Source organism: Patiria miniata, unplaced genomic scaffold, assembly GCF_015706575.1.
Source record: "Patiria miniata isolate m_02_andy unplaced genomic scaffold, ASM1570657v1 HiC_scaffold_15, whole genome shotgun sequence".
Lineage (NCBI taxonomy): Eukaryota > Metazoa > Echinodermata > Asteroidea > Valvatida > Asterinidae > Patiria > Patiria miniata.
In genome coordinates, this window is record NW_024037053.1 from 3,201,365 (window position 1) to 3,217,826 (window position 16,462).

The following is a 16,462-nucleotide window of genomic DNA, read 5'->3' on the forward strand; positions in this document are numbered from 1 at the left end:
CATGTGCGATGGTCAACTGGGGCCAGTATTTGAAAAAAAGCCAGTTTTTTCCAACGCTGATCGGCCGATCAGCGTTGGAAATTGATACAAAAATACCACTTTTCTTGAAAATGACAGTATACCAGGTGCCATGATTTTACAGGATGCTTTACACTGTCATTCACTAACAGTCCAGCAAGGTATTTCAAAATGATTTGGTAGTTTTATTTTTTGATGTTTGCAAATGTTGTATTTTCCCTTTAAAATGTATTTGATGTGCCGCTAGATTCTAGAGCCTATTTTGTGAAACAAAGTCGGGAGTCATTAATTTTTGTCCCGATGAATTACTAAACCGCGCCTGCGAATTTGACTTAATTGGAAAGAGGGATTAATTGTTGTGTAATAATATACCCACATAAAGCTGTGTGCTTCACAAAATATAGACTCGCAGCTACTGGACCGAACCGGGAAATCTTGTTATTTTCTTCTAAAACATTCTCAATCCATTGGCAGAGGAGGTTCGAGTCGCAAGGTAGTGGAAGTATTGAGCCAGCCTGTGTATGTTCTAGTACATGCATATGAAGTTATACCCTTAAATGTTTTGAAAAAAATTCGCGGAGAATATTGTCCGCAAAAAAAAGACGGAAAGAAAGAGAGAAAGAAAGCTTTATTCTAACAATTCTAAAAGGTTGTACAATGGGTTGTACCCGATCGGCCAAAATATGCATGTAGTCATTTTGCCCTTTGGTTTATTTGAAACTTAGATTCAAGTACCAGATCTGTGCTTTTGCGAAGTCTACCATACGAATCATACGATTGTACAAAATACATAATATACACAATGCAATCAGCCACAAACGGTCAGTGCAAAACGTGTGGCAGGGCAAAGTCTCCCGATGCAGACTCTGTATAAATAAATGGACCTAGATTGATTGTGGTTAGAGATTAATTTTGGTGTGAGCATTGAGCAACACCAAAGGTCCGCATATCTCAATGGACCATCGGCCTCAAGTAAAACAACTGGTTGCCGACACTGTTGTCATTATTATCGGGTAAGTTTCTACAATGTCCAGTGAAATGTGATCCCGGGCACATGAGGTATGTTCAGTTGACATCTCCCACAGGACTCGTCAATGGGAAATAACTATGTTACAGGCTGTAGGGATGGATGCTATGTGAATGTTGAGTGGTCGTTAGTGGTTTTAGGCTAGCTATATCCATGTATTGGGTACGCTGTTATGGGTGTAGACTGCAGCCTGTCAATGTCGACAATGGACGCGTGTATTCAACCCACCGATTGTAGGTCTAGTACTGTCGATATTGGCCTGTAACTAAAGCAATTAGAGTCATTCCTTCAGTATCATCTCATGACTCACAAAAGCACTCTACTATAATGTTTTGCCGACAGCCCCCCATGAAACCTTGTCGCCCCCCCAGTTGCCCCCCCCCCACTGAGATTTGAGTTTCTGAAAAAAATATCATTGATCTACATGACGCCCCCCATGAAATGTTCCAGCCCCCCCCCCCCCCCCAGCGCCCCCCCCCCCCTGAAAAATTCCTGGCTACACCACTGACGGCATGTCAAATCAAATAGCAATCGTAGCCAAGACCAATGGACGGGACAGGCTGCTTTAATTAATGCACAATCCTGTGCGAAAAAAACTTGACCCGATTATTCTCGACCAATTCAATGTCTTCATTTATTAGTATTAAGTAGGACACAGTGGAGACTCCGTAGAATGCAATGACGTTGAACCCATGTACGTATCCGTTTTCATGAAAGCCAATCCAACTACGGTCTGCAGACGGCGACACTGTCCGTGCTCCTCTGAATTTTCCCTGTAGGTTAAGGTGTAGTTTTTTATTCAGCGAACAAAATTCTGAGGTCAAAGTACATGCAGGCCTACCACGTACGCGAATAGTGGTACTCGGGGACACACTGAAGCGAGATCACATGAGTGTATTGTAATCCGTGGATTTTATTTTACTAGTCCGTTAGCTAGTTAAAATTCGCCTGAAAAACTGCAGACAGTGTGCCAGCCGCCATGTCTTCGTTGCGAAGCCTGACAGATGACATGGACCTGTACCACAGGGCCTTCAGCATCTACCATCGGATCGCCGAGCGGGACAAGGTCTTGGGGCGGTGGGTGGAGAAAGAACTGAGGGAGGTCGTCAACGGATGGACCGCCGGTGTGACCGGCCAGGAGCCGCTGAGGGTTCTCAGTATCGGACCGGGCGAAGGTAGGTTAATTGCCGAAAGCCATTACCGATCCTGTCTCCTCGGTGTGATCAAAATCCACTCAAAATCCTCAGACAAATGTTCAAAACTTATGACTTGTTGAAGTTTCAGCTCAGTGGATAAAGACTTTTATCATGCTGCCACCATTAATGCTCCCTGTATCCAATAATAGAATGATATTGTTTTTTGTGCAAAGAGGAACCAGACTATTTTTCCTTCCAGCCTCGCTTCGGTTACGTTGATTTGAATGGGAAAAAATCAACATGGCCGCAACATGATAATGTCTATTGCACTTTTTGGGAAAACTGAAAATCCATGCACACTGCATCCTTTTGCCCACGAAGCATGATTTTGTCAAAATCACCTATTTTCTACACATTTCTCAATTTGATTTTATCTAGATGAGATTTGAAGGTTTGCATGGTGGAAAGATCATATTAAGACAAGATAAGTTTGCGGTATAAAGCACCATGTGAATAAATCTCTTTTCTGAGTATGTGTGGTTCTGAAAAGAACCGGAAAAGAACCCTTCGGGTTTTTTTCAGAACCACACATACAGAAATGTATTCACATGGTGCTACCGCAAACTTATCTTGTCTGATTTTATCTAAACGACAGCAAGCCAGACGGAATAATTTCACAGAATGTTTAGTACCAGTACGATCTTAACAGGCATGCAACTTTTCCTCGGATCAGCTGATTTCCTCTTTTTTTACTTGCCATGTGTGCCATTGAAAATAGAAAAACACTGTACAAAGTCTTGGAAACATTTGAATATCCTCCTTTTTTGTGACTTCCCAGTTGCATGCCTGTCATAAGTCCAAGTAAGCTTTTGATGATAATTCGGTTGGTTACTCTTGGGACAAATGCAAATGATCCTGTATGTCTTTAATGTCGACTGTACGTCAGGATGACATCACTTAATTGGCATTACAGGAGCTATTGAAACGAAGATTTTGCAAGTGCTCCACGGCTGTAGAAAACCACACCCCCGCATCCACACGACAGTTCTGGAACCCGTAGCCGACCAGACGGACCGTTTCAAACAGCGAGTCGCCGATCCAGCGGCTCAGCTGCCGGACACGACCTTCGACTGGCGGATTGAGAAGCTGGAGGACTACCAGGCCGCAGCCGCCAACGCCGCCAAGTTCCACTTCATCAGCAGCGTGCACTCTATTTACTACGTGCCGGACCTTGAGGCGTCTCTCAAGGACCTGTACGCCCGGCTGGAACCCGGTGGGCTGATGCTGATTGTGCTAGTAGCAGGTACGACCTCCTTGAAGAACTGAACTCTCGATTGGGCACTCTGTACACCAATCAGATTTTGAGGTTCTTGTAGCCACTTATGGTAAACTTTCTAGGCCTGAAGGCCCATCGCACGTGCTGTATACATGTAGCTTAGGACACGTCACTAGCCTATATGAAAAAGGGGGTGCATTGTGAGAAATACCAATTAGTGAGCTATGGAGCTTCATATGATCCCAGTAATGGTGACTAGTCAGTCCAGTAATCACATGGAGCTGGCAACTGTGATTGGTCAATTGACAAATCGCCGTAGAATCGCGTTAGAATCGCGTCAACGCAGCTAGTGAAATATTGTCCAATCACATGATATACAAATGGACGCGGAACGCGCAACATCTGAGACAAACCAAACTTAGGGTACAAAACTTCCATAGGGTTGTCTAAGGGGCGTGGCTAACTCGCAAACGGCGATAGGTCAATATTAAGACTCGGAGCCACTGTTTTTTCCGTTCCTGTTTTATTTTCGTAATAGGCCTATGTGGGTATATTCTGGATACATGTTTTGAGTTTTTTTAATCTCTAGAGTGACTCAAGGGCGGATCCAGGGGGGGGGGGGGGGGGGGCCAAAGGGGGCCATGCCCCCCCCCCAAACGAAACCAATTTTTTTTTATTTTTATGTGACATCGCAATAAAGGCAGGCAATGAGTACACCACCATCTTTTCCTCAAAAAAACATTGGTTAAAGTGGTCACAAATTGCCTCAGATCGCACCACAGAGCATCTAGAATCCAAAAATTTTTCGGGGCCCTTAAGCGGGCCCCGAACCCCACGCCGTAATTTTTTGGGGCACCAAATTTTTTTTTGGCCCCCCAAAAATTGTGTTCTGGATCCGCCCTTGGAGTGACTATGCTAACGACCTACTTAGCAAATGACAAAGTACATGTATATAGTTTTAAGTAATTAATGATACTCTAAATGGCAAATTACAAACTTCAGAGGTACGTACCAGGGACAGCAATAAAGTCACATTTTTGGACTCTAGATTTACAGAATGTCACAGATAAATGGCGCTGCGTGGCCTATACGAGGACAGTGTTCACCTGTTCACGAACACCTGTTGATTTTCAACAATTGATGAATCTTCCTTCTTTTGGTTTTTATTTTCACCCAAAAATGAAGAGGATTCTGGCATGGGTCGGGTGTGGAAGGGCTTCCCGGGGTTGCAGAGCATGAGAGACCCCTACCCGACCTCGGCCGAGATCGAGTCGGCATGCGCCAGCCAGGGCATTCCCCTAGGTCGCCAGCTGACCATCAATGTGCGCTCCAACATCGGGTTCTGCCTCCCTGAGCCTCCAAACCTCTCTGAGGAAGGCAGCCTGCTGCTGGATTTCTTCGCCCACGTGGGGCACTTCGTGCGGGACGCCCCTCCCGATCTGCAGCGGAAGGTACGGGAGTTTCTGGGGAGTGACAAGTGCTCTGAGAGAGGGGCCGGAGGCGAGGTTATCTTCAAGGGAGACTGGAGGGCATTTATTATTGAAAAGTAAAACTTACCAAGGAATAATCGTCGCACAAGAAACTCAACTTCTGTTTGCATTTAAATATGGATAGTGTAGTTTTGAATATGGCTACCAAATGTGTAGGCGATACGTTCAAGTTTGTTTAAAATGTAAGATAAAAAGCATTTCATAAGACATTATTTTTTTAAATTTTAAAAGATAAAATCGGACAGTTTCAGTATCATGTCAATAAAAATATCAGGTCCTATCAATTATGATGTATAATTAAGTGATGGGGATGTGTATTTGGATACATTCCAAGTCTGTGGTCAACGCTATATTTGGTCTTGTTTTTAATATCTAATTTTTTTTATTTCATTTATTTCATTTATAGACCTACGATCCTTCCTACAAGTTTGATGATTTCTAAATTAAGTTTAGTTGTCACTGTATGCACAAACTATTTGTACTATTTCTTTGTCCACCCTTTTCTGTATGCGTGTCAAGTTATTGCAAGATTAAAATTAATACGCTTCGACTGGCTGTGACAGAATGACCACGCGATAACGGTTCCCGCTAAAGCGCTAGGCTGACTTCCCAGCGCCCCAACACTTCTCATTGGCTAGAGGTTTTTCCATGCTAAATTTGCGTATCTGTGGCCTTTCATTTTGCATCATTAAAGCCATTTTTGGAAAGGTGTTGGGTGACCTCACTTTGATACAAATGTCAACATTGCATCAATACTGTGTCACGACTTATGCATGTATAATAAAATAATGATGCACAGTGCAACGGTAGTGTGTCGTGTTTGTTTACATGCAGTATTATTGTTTAAAAATAGAATTTCTCGACCGCTGAGCGTCATGCACATACACAGCCGCGACTTTGGGGCAAGTAATTCGCTGAGTATATCTTTTACCACAGGCACATGGGGTAAAATTGTGTTGGGCCCCAGTTATGTATAAAGCCTCGGCATTTTCTTATGGTACCTTCCATATCCCACGTTAATGTAACTGTTAAAGAAAAAGACATCTGCCCGGTTTTGGGTGGTTAATGTTTAATTCCTTTTTTTGTTGGTACCACCTTTTTTCTTAATTCCTCACCCAACTCTTCACCTTCCAATACCATTTCCCAATGCCACACCTCCTGATCCCCGCCCATTAATTGGCTAGCCATCCCTATTTTATAGCTCCTCCCAACCTCTCGCCCTAGTACCCACCCATCGTCTTTACCCCTTTAATCCAGACACTCCACGTCCCACTTTGCCCCGCCCTCCCTGCCCCACAATGCCTGTCCCCTGTGAGGTCTACTCTCCTTTCTTACCCGGCCCCAGGCTGACTCCTCCCAACTTACCCCACCCAGTCTCACAGTGCCTTCCCCTTCCCCTTTCTTCCCGACCTTTATCACACTGCAGCACACTCAGTCCCACTTTGTCCCGCCTACCCCCCCCCCCCCATTATCCCTCGTATCACCTCCCCTCCTACAAGCCATTTTTGTCCCGAAGCATGCATTCCGAAGCAAATCCAACCCCACCTGCTCTTCGCATCGCTCACATCAATGCAGTACACGCTCTACGAACATTATGCATGGCCGGGTCAATCAGTGAGACCTTTTCCAGTCGGGTGAATGTCTAAAGTTTACTCTCAGTTTTTGACTGTTTTGCGAATGCCGAGTTCGGTTCGGTATGGTCTATAAAATATTGACTATTATCATGCATAAAGTATTTAGTGCCCGCGATCTGCGTTCTTTGCTGTGGTGTCTTCCACCAACAGCACGTTGGTTTAAAGCCGAATAACATCCAGTCCGAAAATTTGAGACTCAAAATACGTGTATGAGAGTCCCAAAACTTAAGGTATTGAAAACATGCAATACAAACATGCAAAACATGCAATTGAAAACATGGCACCTGAAACTACCAGTCCAACACCGCTTCAGTACTGCATCAAACAACTGTGCCAAAAGAAACATCTGGCACGTCTGGTGCTATAGTCTCTATATATTTCTATTTCTATAGACTATCATCTTCGGCAATGCGAAAACCAGCAGAGTTGGCGCACACGTACACTCGATCGTTGATGGGGTCACCAGGAGGTCGACTAACCTAAGGGACCTGCCAGCCAGCACATGTACACGTACACGTACGTTACATTTATCTAGGTACGCCCGTGCATGCCGTGATCCACCATTGTATCATGTTGTTCAGCGAGCGAAGTGCACGATAATTCTCATAAGGCATATCCGTACGATCTCCGTGCAGTGTTTCCGCCTACCACGTCTGACAGCTACCTGTCGATTCTACAGTGGATTGTCTTGTTGGTAGGGTTTTTTCAGATATCTATTTCGTCAAGATTGTTTTCTGTCCCATTCCGTCCTTAATTTGCCAAAGTTATATATTTGCGTGTCTGTGAATCAACTTGGGTCTCCCTCACGTCGTAGGCCTACACAATTTTTAAACTAAATTTCTGATGTGTCCAAGGTCCAACTATGATTATTCTATACTGCCATGCTGGTCCAACCAAAATGTTTTGAACTCATCTGTGACCTTATAATGCTACCCTGACCCCTCCTGTACCCCATCCCACACGTCCAACAGTAAGAAACATTGGCTACCGGCTGTCTGGTGAATGCTGAACGGTACAATTAAAGTGCTATTATCAATGATCCATTTGTTTTTCCTTAATGCTTATTTACTCCAAAGTAAATACTTCCCAGCATTTACTTAAGTTTTTGATAGAGCCTGAAAGTTCACTCCTGGTGGCGCGCTTCTGAAACCCTTGAATGGCAAAATTAACGTGCCAAATCTAAAATTTGCAATTATTTTTGGTACATTGATTTCTTAAGAAAATCAGCCCCGAAACAGGCCTTTGTAAAACTGTTACTAGCATATATTAATGTATGGAAACTGATAAATCGCCTGACGTGAAATCTTTTTACCCTTGTCATTCCATATCCCAAAAGGTGACCACCCCTCCTTTTAACCCCTTGCCTTTCTCCCATGGCCAAACTCCTTTCCAAGCTCCTTGTCCCAATTTCTTTGCCCTGGATAATTCCTCCAAAATCATCTGAGTCCAAAGTTGCCCCGCCCGCCCTCTCAGTGGACAGTCCGAAATTTTCAAAAGCATCCTCCCAATTTTCCTCTAGACCAAGTGCCACAATGCGGAGCTTGACAGACGACATGGAGCATTACCACAAGGCCTTTGGAGTCTACCACCGGTTGGCTGACAGAAACAACGTCATGGGCCGCTGGGTGGACTCTCAACTCCCTCAAATCTTCAAAGATCTTAACGTCGCTCTGGCTGACCAGGATGTCTTGAAAGTACTCAGCGTTGGACCTGGAGATGGTGAGTGCTATCCTTTGATTTTCTTGAGTGTCTAATTGATCGACTGTCTTGAGCTGCTCCTGTGTTTCTTGCAGAATCACTTCACTCTGACGATGTTTAGTTCTGAAGTTTGATGTGAAACTAATAACCCATTAAAGGCTGGACTTTCAGAGTTGTTCTGATTTTTTTTCCAGGTGAAATTGAGAACGGCATTTTAAGAGTCCTCCATGACGAGAAAATGCAATATAAGAATTTCCACGTGACAGTCGTCGAACCAGCCGTCGATATGGTTGACAAGTACAAGGCGCGAGTGTCGGCCGATGCTTCCCAACAACAAGGAATGACCTACGACTGGAAGACCCAAACACTGGATGGCTATACGGAAGGAAACAAGGCCACCAAGTTCCATTTCATTAGCTCCTTGCACTCCATCTATTACGCAGAAGATCTCCAGGCATCTCTCAAGAATTTGTTCTGCAGATTGGAACCAGGGGGCATGATGCTGGTTGTGGTGATCTCAGGTAGGATTCTAACGATTCGTGAATATGAAACTTAAAACGCCAATCGGAACATTATGAGACAGTTCAACCAATGATTTGGTATGGTTGGTTCATGACGTAACATAGTGATGCGGCAAATACGCCTTTCGACTATTCACGGGAAGGCTGGTCACCAACAGTTGTCTAAATTAATCCAACCATTTTTTTGTAGCTGTCACCATGAGCTGCCGATGTACCACCTAAGCTCAGATATATTTAAAAGATCTTAACATATAGGGCCTATTGTCCAGTTTACTACACTGATGGGGGCACGTGTGGTCCGTCTAGCGGTATATGATTCATGATCGTGAGATTGTGGGTTCGATCCCCGCCGTGGCCATGCGTGTTGTGCCCTTGAGTAAGGCGCTTTACCTCAATTACTCAACTCAACACAGGTGTTAAATGGGTACCGGCATTATTCAATGCTGGGAAGGTAACAGACTCGCCGTGGAGGAGGTGTGGTGATCCCCCCACAGCAGCATATGAGTATGGCCCAATCGCTAATGAAACAGAGATGGGCACTCCGTTCCTGTGAAGACAGGTTCGCCCTTTTAATTACGTTCTTTTACACTGAAATGGAGCCCTATCTGTGATCATGTATTTCGTAGATAAATCTGGCTTTGGGCAGTTTGGGAAGAGCTTTCCCCTTCTCTGGGGCAACAGGCACCACCATCCGACGTCCGCCGAGGTCCAAGCAGCTTGCGACAAGGAGAGCATCCCCGTAGCCCAAGAGTTCACCATCAAGGTGAGGTCCAACATCACCCCCTGCTTCGCCGAGCCTGGAGCCATGGTGGACGATGGTCGGCTGCTCCTGGACTTCTTCAGCCACGTGGCTGACTTCGTGCGGGATGCCTCTCCCAGCCACCTGCAGGAGGTCAGGGAGTTTCTTGGAAGCGACAGGTGTTCAGAGAGGGTAGAGGATGATCAGGTGTATTTCAACGGAGACTGGAAGGCTCTCATTATCAAGCGTTAACAAGTTTTCAATGGTCTAAGCACTGAACGCACTGGGTTGTTCGACTATATGATTTCAAATGTTTTTTTTTCTCTTGACATTTCACAAATTTATGTTATTAGATCATGTCAAATCACGAGATGGTATTTCAGTTCGATACATCAGGTATTTCTGGAGTTATTGTCTGGAAAACGAGTATATATGTTGTTGTTCAATGAAAGTTGACTTTCTTTCGGATGAGTGTATTTTATTTGAATATATTATTTGAATTCGAGGAACTTCTCTTGACATTTCACAGATTTATGGTATTATATCATGACAAATCAGCAGATGTAATTTCAATTCGATACATAAGGTATTTTATAGAGTTATCGTCTCAAAAACGAGTATGTTGTTTTTTTTTACATGAAAGTTGACTTTCTTTCGAATGAGTGTGTTTTTACGCACTGAACACCCTGGGTTGTTCGGTCCATATTATTTCAATTGTTTGAACTTTTCTTTTGACATTTCACAGATTTATGGTATTATATCATGTCAGATCACCAGATGTTTTTTCAGTTCGATACATGAGGTATTTCTGGAGTTATCGTCTGGAAAACGAGTATTGTGTTGTTCAATGAAAATTGACTTTCCTTCGGACTTGTGTATTTTTCGCAATGAGCGTACTGGGTTGTTTGGACTATATTATTTGAATTCTAGGAACTTTTCTCTTGGCATTTCACAGATTTATAGTATTATATCATGTCAAATCAGCAGATGTAATTTCAGTTCGATACATAAGGTATTTTATAGAGTTATCGTCTGGAAAACGAGTATGTTGGGGTTTTTTTTACATGAAAGTTGACCTTCTTTCGAATGAGTGTGTTTTTACGCACTGAACACCGTGGGTTGTTCGTTCCATACTATTTCAATTGTTTTAACTTTTCTTTTGACATTTCACAGATGTATGGTAGTATATCATGTCAGATCACCATATCTTTTTTCAGTTCGATACATGAGGTATTTAAGAAGTTAGCGTCTGGAAAACGAGTATGTTGTTGCTCAATGAAAGTTGGTTTTCTTTCGGATGAGTGTATTTTTCGCACTGAACGCACTGGGTTGTTCGGACTGGGTTGTCGGTGTTTGAATAGTGATTCATGCTCCACTCGTCTCAAGAGGAATTTCTGCGGGTTTTTTTTTGAGAAAAGTTGATTTCTAACCAAATTTGGTTAAAATGTAAGGTTAACCCGTTGTATTTTTTTTCAATTTTGGCCAAAAAATTAAAATTCCTTGAAACTTGCAGAAAGATGCCTAAGGTAACCCTGAACACATTCCAATTCGATTTGGGAACAGATGTGCCTTGGAAAAGAAAATTTGATTGAAAATTTCGGACAAAAACGGTCAAAATTCTTTTTTATTTTTAGGTATTTCCTCACCAAAAAACTGATGATTTTTGCCTAAATCTGCTTAAATATTAATGTTTGAATATTGATTCAAGCTCCACTCGTCTCCACAGCAATTTTTGCTTTGTTTTGAGAAAAGTCAATTTTTGGCCAAATTTTGATAAAAATGTAAGGATAACCCCTTGTTTTTTTTTCAATTTTGGCCAAAAAATGAAATTCCTTGAAACTTGCAGGAAAGATGCCTAAAGTAACCCTGAATACATTTCAATTCGATTTGAGAACAGATGTGCCTTTTAAAAGAAAATTTGGTGGAAAATTTCGGCCAAAAACGGTGAAAATTCGTTTTTATTTTTAGGTATTTCCTCACCAAAAAACCGATGATTTTTGCCTAAATCTGCTTAAATATTAATGTTTGAATATTGATTCATGCTCCACTCGTCTCCACAGCATTTTTTGCGTTGTTTTGAGAAAAGTCAATTTTTGGCCAAATTTTGATAAAAATGTAAGGCTAACCCCTTGTTTTTTTTTCATTTTTGGCCAAAAAATGAAATTCCTTGAAACTTGCAGGAAAGATGCCTAAAGTAACCCTGAACACATTCCAATTGGATTTGGGAACAGATGTGCCTTGGAAAAGAAAATTTGGTGGAAAATTTCGGACAAAAATGGTGAAAATTCGTTTTTATTTTTAGGTATTTCCTCACCAAAAACCCGATGATTTTTGCCTAAATCTGCTTAAATATTAATGTTTGAATATTGATTCATGCTCCACTCGTCTCCACAGCAATTTTTGCGTTGTTTTGAGAAAAGTTAATTTTTGGCCAAATTTTGATAAAAATGTAAGGCTAACCCCTTGTTTTTTTTTCAATTTTGGCCAAAAAATGAAATTCCTTGAAACTTGCAGGAAAGATGCCTAAAGTAACCCTGAACACATTCCAATTGGATTTGGGAACAGATGTGCCTTTTAAAAGAAAATTTGGTGGAAAATTTCGGACAGTACGGGGAAAATTCGTTTTTATTTTTAGGTATTTCCTCACCAAAAAACCGATGATTTTTGCCTAAATCTGCTTAAATATTAATGTTTGAATATTGATTCATGCTCCACTCGTCTCCACAGCAATTTTTGCGTTGTTTTGAGAAAAGTCAATTTTTGGCCAAATTTTGATAAAAATGTAAGGCTAACCCCTTGTTTTTTTTTCAATTTTGGCCAAAAAATGAAATTCCTTGAAACTTGCAGGAAAGATGCCTAAAGTAACCCTGAATACATTTCAATTCGATTTGGGAACAGATGTGCCTTTTAAAAGAAAATTTGGTGGAAAATTTCGGACAAAAACGGTGAAAATTCTTTTTTATTTTTAGGTATTTCCTCACCAAAAACCCGATAATTTTTGCCTATTTCTGCTTAAATATTAATGTTTGAATATTGATTCATGCTCCACTCGTCTCCACAGCAATTTTTGCGTTGTTTTGAGAAAAGTCAATTTTTGGCCAAATTTTGATAAAAATGTAAGGCTAACCCCTTGTTTTTTTTTCAATTTTGGCCAAAAAATGAAATTCCTTGAAACTTGCAGGAAAGATGCCTAAAGTAACCCTGAATGCATTTCAATTGGATTTGGGAACAGATGTGCCTTGGAAAAGAAAATTTGGTGGAAAATTTCGGACAAAAACGGTGAAAATTCGTTTTTTATTTTTAGGTATTTCCTCACCAAAAACCCGATAATTTTTGCCTATTTCTGCTTAAATATTAATGGTTGAATATTGATTCATGCTCCACTCGTCTCCACAGCATTTTTGGCGTTGTTTTGAGAAAAGTCAATTTTTGGCCAAATTTTGATAAAAATGTAAGGCTAACCCCTTGTTTTTTTTTCATTTTTGGCCAAAAAATGAAATTCCTTGAAACTTGCAGGAAAGATGCCTAAAGTAACCCTGAACACATTCCAATTGGATTTGGGAACAGATGTGCCTTGGAAAAGAAAATTTGGTGGAAAATTTCGGACAAAAACGGTGAAAATTCGTTTTTATTTTTAGGTATTTCCTCACCAAAAACCCGATGATTTTTGCCTAAATCTGCTTAAATATTAATGTTTGAATATTGATTCATGCTCCACTCGTCTCCACAGCATTTTTTGCGTTGTTTTGAGAAAAGTCAATTTTTGGCCAAATTTTGATAAAAATGTAAGGCTAACCCCTTGTTTTTTTTCAATTTTGGCCAAAAAATGAAATTCCTTGAAACTTGCAGGAAAGATGCCTAAAGTAACCCTGAATACATTTCAATTCGATTTGGGAACAGATGTGCCTTGGAAAAGAAAATTTGGTGGAAAATTTCGGACAAAAACGGTGAAAATTCGTTTTTATTTTTAGGTATTTCCTCACCAAAAAACCGATGATTTTTGCCTAAATCTGCTTAAATATCAATGTTTGAATATTGATTCATGCTCCACTCGTCTCCACAGCAATTTTTGCGTTGTTTTGAGAAAAGTCAATTTTTGGCCAAATTTTGATAAAAATGTAAGGCTAACCCCTTGTTTTTTTTTCAATTTTGGCCAAAAAATGAAATTCCTTGAAACTTGCAGGAAAGATGCCTAAAGTAACCCTGAATACATTTCAATTCGATTTGGGAACAGATGTGCCTTGCAAAAGAAAATTTGGTGGAAAATTTCGGACAAAAACGGTGAAAATTCTTTTTTATTTTTAGGTATTTCCTCACCAAAAACCCGATAATTTTTGCCTATTTCTGCTTAAATATTAATGGTTGAATATTGATTCATGCTCCACTCGTCTCCACAGCATTTTTTGCGTTGTTTTGAGAAAAGTCAATTTTTGGCCAAATTTTGATAAAAATGTAAGGCTAACCCCTTGTTTTTTTTTCATTTTTGGCCAAAAAATGAAATTCCTTGAAACTTGCAGGAAAGATGCCTAAAGTAACCCTGAACACATTCCAATTGGATTTGGGAACAGATGTGCCTTGGAAAAGAAAATTTGGTGGAAAATTTCGGACAAAAATGGTGAAAATTCGTTTTTATTTTTAGGTATTTCCTCACCAAAAACCCGATGATTTTTGCCTAAATCTGCTTAAATATTAATGTTTGAATATTGATTCATGCTCCACTCGTCTCCACAGCATTTTTTGCGTTGTTTTGAGAAAAGTCAATTTTTGGCCAAATTTTGATAAAAATGTAAGGCTAACCCCTTGTTTTTTTTCAATTTTGGCCAAAAAATGAAATTCCTTGAAACTTGCAGGAAAGATGCCTAAAGTAACCCTGAATACATTTCAATTCGATTTGGGAACAGATGTGCCTTGGAAAAGAAAATTTGGTGGAAAATTTCGGACAAAAACGGTGAAAATTCGTTTTTATTTTTAGGTATTTCCTCACCAAAAAACCGATGATTTTTGCCTAAATCTGCTTAAATATCAATGTTTGAATATTGATTCATGCTCCACTCGTCTCCACAGCAATTTTTGCGTTGTTTTGAGAAAAGTCAATTTTTGGCCAAATTTTGATAAAAATGTAAGGCTAACCCCTTGTTTTTTTTTCAATTTTGGCCAAAAAATGAAATTCCTTGAAACTTGCAGGAAAGATGCCTAAAGTAACCCTGAATACATTTCAATTCGATTTGGGAACAGATGTGCCTTGCAAAAGAAAATTTGGTGGAAAATTTCGGACAAAAACGGTGAAAATTCTTTTTTATTTTTAGGTATTTCCTCACCAAAAACCCGATAATTTTTGCCTATTTCTGCTTAAATATTAATGGTTGAATATTGATTCATGCTCCACTCGTCTCCACAGCATTTTTTGCGTTGTTTTGAGAAAAGTCAATTTTTGGCCAAATTTTGATAAAAATGTAAGGCTAACCCCTTGTTTTTTTTTCAATTTTGGCCAAAAAATGAAATTCCTTGAAACTTGCAGGAAAGATGCCTAAAGTAACCCTGAATACATTTCAATTCGATTTGGGAACAGATGTGCCTTGCAAAAGAAAATTTGGTGGAAAATTTCGGACAAAAACGGTGAAAATTCTTTTTTATTTTTAGGTATTTCCTCACCAAAAACCCGATAATTTTTGCCTATTTCTGCTTAAATATTAATGTTTGAATATTGATTCATGCTCCACTCGTCTCCACAGCATTTTTGCGTTGTTTTGAGAAAAGTCAATTTTTGGCCAAATTTTGATAAAAATGTAAGGCTAACCCCTTGTTTTTTTTTCATTTTTGGCCAAAAAATGAAATTCCTTGAAACTTGCAGGAAAGATGCCTAAAGTAACCCTGAACACATTCCAATTGGATTTGGGAACAGATGTGCCTTGGAAAAGAAAATTTGGTGGAAAATTTCGGACCAAAACGGTGAAAATTCGTTTTTAATTTTAGGTATTTCCTCACCAAAAAAACGATGATTTTTGCCTAAATCTCCTTAAATATTAATGTTTGAATATTGATTCATGCTCCACTCGTCTCCACAGCATTTTTTGCGTTGTTTTGAGAAAAGTCAATTTTTGGCAAAATTTTGATAAAAATGTAAGGCTAACCCCTTGTTTTTTTTTCAATTTTGGCCAAAAAATGAAATTCCTTGAAACTTGCAGGAAAGATGCCTAAGGTAACCCTGAACACATTCCAATTCGATTTGGGAACAGATGTGCCTTGGAAAAGAAAATTTGGTGGAAAATTTCGGACAAAAACGGTCAAAATTCCTTTTTTATTTTTAGGTATTTCCTCACCAAAAACCCGATAATTTTTGCCTATTTCTGCTTAAATATTAATGGTTGAATATTGATTCATGCTCCACTCGTCTCCACAGCATTTTTTGCGTTGTTTTGAGAAAAGTCAATTTTTGGCCAAATTTTGATAAAAATGTAAGGCTAACCCCTTGTTTTTTTTCAATTTTGGCCAAAAAATGAAATTCCTTGAAACTTGCAGGAAAGATGCCTAAAGTAACCCTGAATACATTTCAATTCGATTTGGGAACAGATGTGCCTTGCAAAAGAAAATTTGGTGGAAAATTTCGGACAAAAACGGTGAAAATTCGTTTTTATTTTTAGGTATTTCCTCACCAAAAAACCGATGATTTTTGCCTAAATCTGCTTAAATATCAATGTTTGAATATTGATTCATGCTCCACTCGTCTCCACAGCAATTTTTGCGTTGTTTTGAGAAAAGTCAATTTTTGGCCAAATTTTGATAAAAATGTAAGGCTAACCCCTTGTTTTTTTTTCAATTTTGGCCAAAAAATGAAATTCCTTGAAACTTGCAGGAAAGATGCCTAAGGTAACCCTGAACACATTCCAATTGGATTTGGGAACAGATGTGCCTTGGAAAAGAAA

The 16,462-nt window shown here is 40.1% G+C and overlaps 2 protein-coding genes across 5 annotated transcripts; both read left to right on the top strand.

The window, feature by feature from the left end:
- The first annotated feature begins 903 nt into the window (after positions 1–903).
- On the top strand, positions 904–5,751 carry LOC119722440 (histamine N-methyltransferase A-like). Of its 3 annotated transcripts, none has more exons than XM_038192559.1 (4): positions 904–1,077; positions 1,971–2,220; positions 3,155–3,484; positions 4,643–5,751. In XM_038192559.1, exons 2-4 carry the CDS (start codon positions 2,025–2,027, stop codon positions 5,005–5,007), a joined length of 891 nt encoding a protein of 296 aa, XP_038048487.1. In that variant the 5' UTR covers positions 904–1,077; positions 1,971–2,024; the 3' UTR covers positions 5,008–5,751. The 3 variants fall into 3 exon arrangements, with proteins under 3 accessions (XP_038048487.1, XP_038048488.1, XP_038048486.1); XM_038192560.1 differs by having other exon boundaries at positions 904–1,031; positions 2,008–2,220; XM_038192558.1 differs by having other exon boundaries at positions 905–1,031.
- A 1,373-nt stretch (positions 5,752–7,124) lies between these two features.
- Positions 7,125–10,352, top strand: LOC119722441 (histamine N-methyltransferase-like). Of its 2 annotated transcripts, none has more exons than XM_038192561.1 (4): positions 7,125–7,286; positions 8,098–8,300; positions 8,474–8,800; positions 9,427–10,352. In XM_038192561.1, exons 2-4 carry the CDS (start codon positions 8,114–8,116, stop codon positions 9,789–9,791), a joined length of 879 nt encoding a protein of 292 aa, XP_038048489.1. In that variant the 5' UTR covers positions 7,125–7,286; positions 8,098–8,113; the 3' UTR covers positions 9,792–10,352. The 2 variants fall into 2 exon arrangements, with proteins under 2 accessions (XP_038048489.1, XP_038048490.1); XM_038192562.1 differs by having other exon boundaries at positions 7,125–7,275; positions 8,101–8,300.
- The last annotated feature ends 6,110 nt before the right edge of the window (positions 10,353–16,462 follow it).

Excerpts from the sequence above, each read along its gene's own strand:
- LOC119722440 (XM_038192559.1), top strand. The coding sequence starts at position 2,025 with ATGTCTTCGTTGCGAAGCCTGACAGATGACATGGACCTGTACCACAGG. Across the intron at positions 2,221-3,154 it reads CAGTATCGGACCGGGCGAAG|GAGCTATTGAAACGAAGATT; the intron begins GTAGGTTAATTG and ends TTGGCATTACAG. Across the intron at positions 3,485-4,642 it reads GCTGATTGTGCTAGTAGCAG|AGGATTCTGGCATGGGTCGG; the intron begins GTACGACCTCCT and ends CCAAAAATGAAG.
- LOC119722441 (XM_038192561.1), top strand. The coding sequence starts at position 8,114 with ATGCGGAGCTTGACAGACGACATGGAGCATTACCACAAGGCCTTTGGA. Across the intron at positions 8,301-8,473 it reads CAGCGTTGGACCTGGAGATG|GTGAAATTGAGAACGGCATT; the intron begins GTGAGTGCTATC and ends TTTTTTTTCCAG. Across the intron at positions 8,801-9,426 it reads GCTGGTTGTGGTGATCTCAG|ATAAATCTGGCTTTGGGCAG; the intron begins GTAGGATTCTAA and ends TGTATTTCGTAG.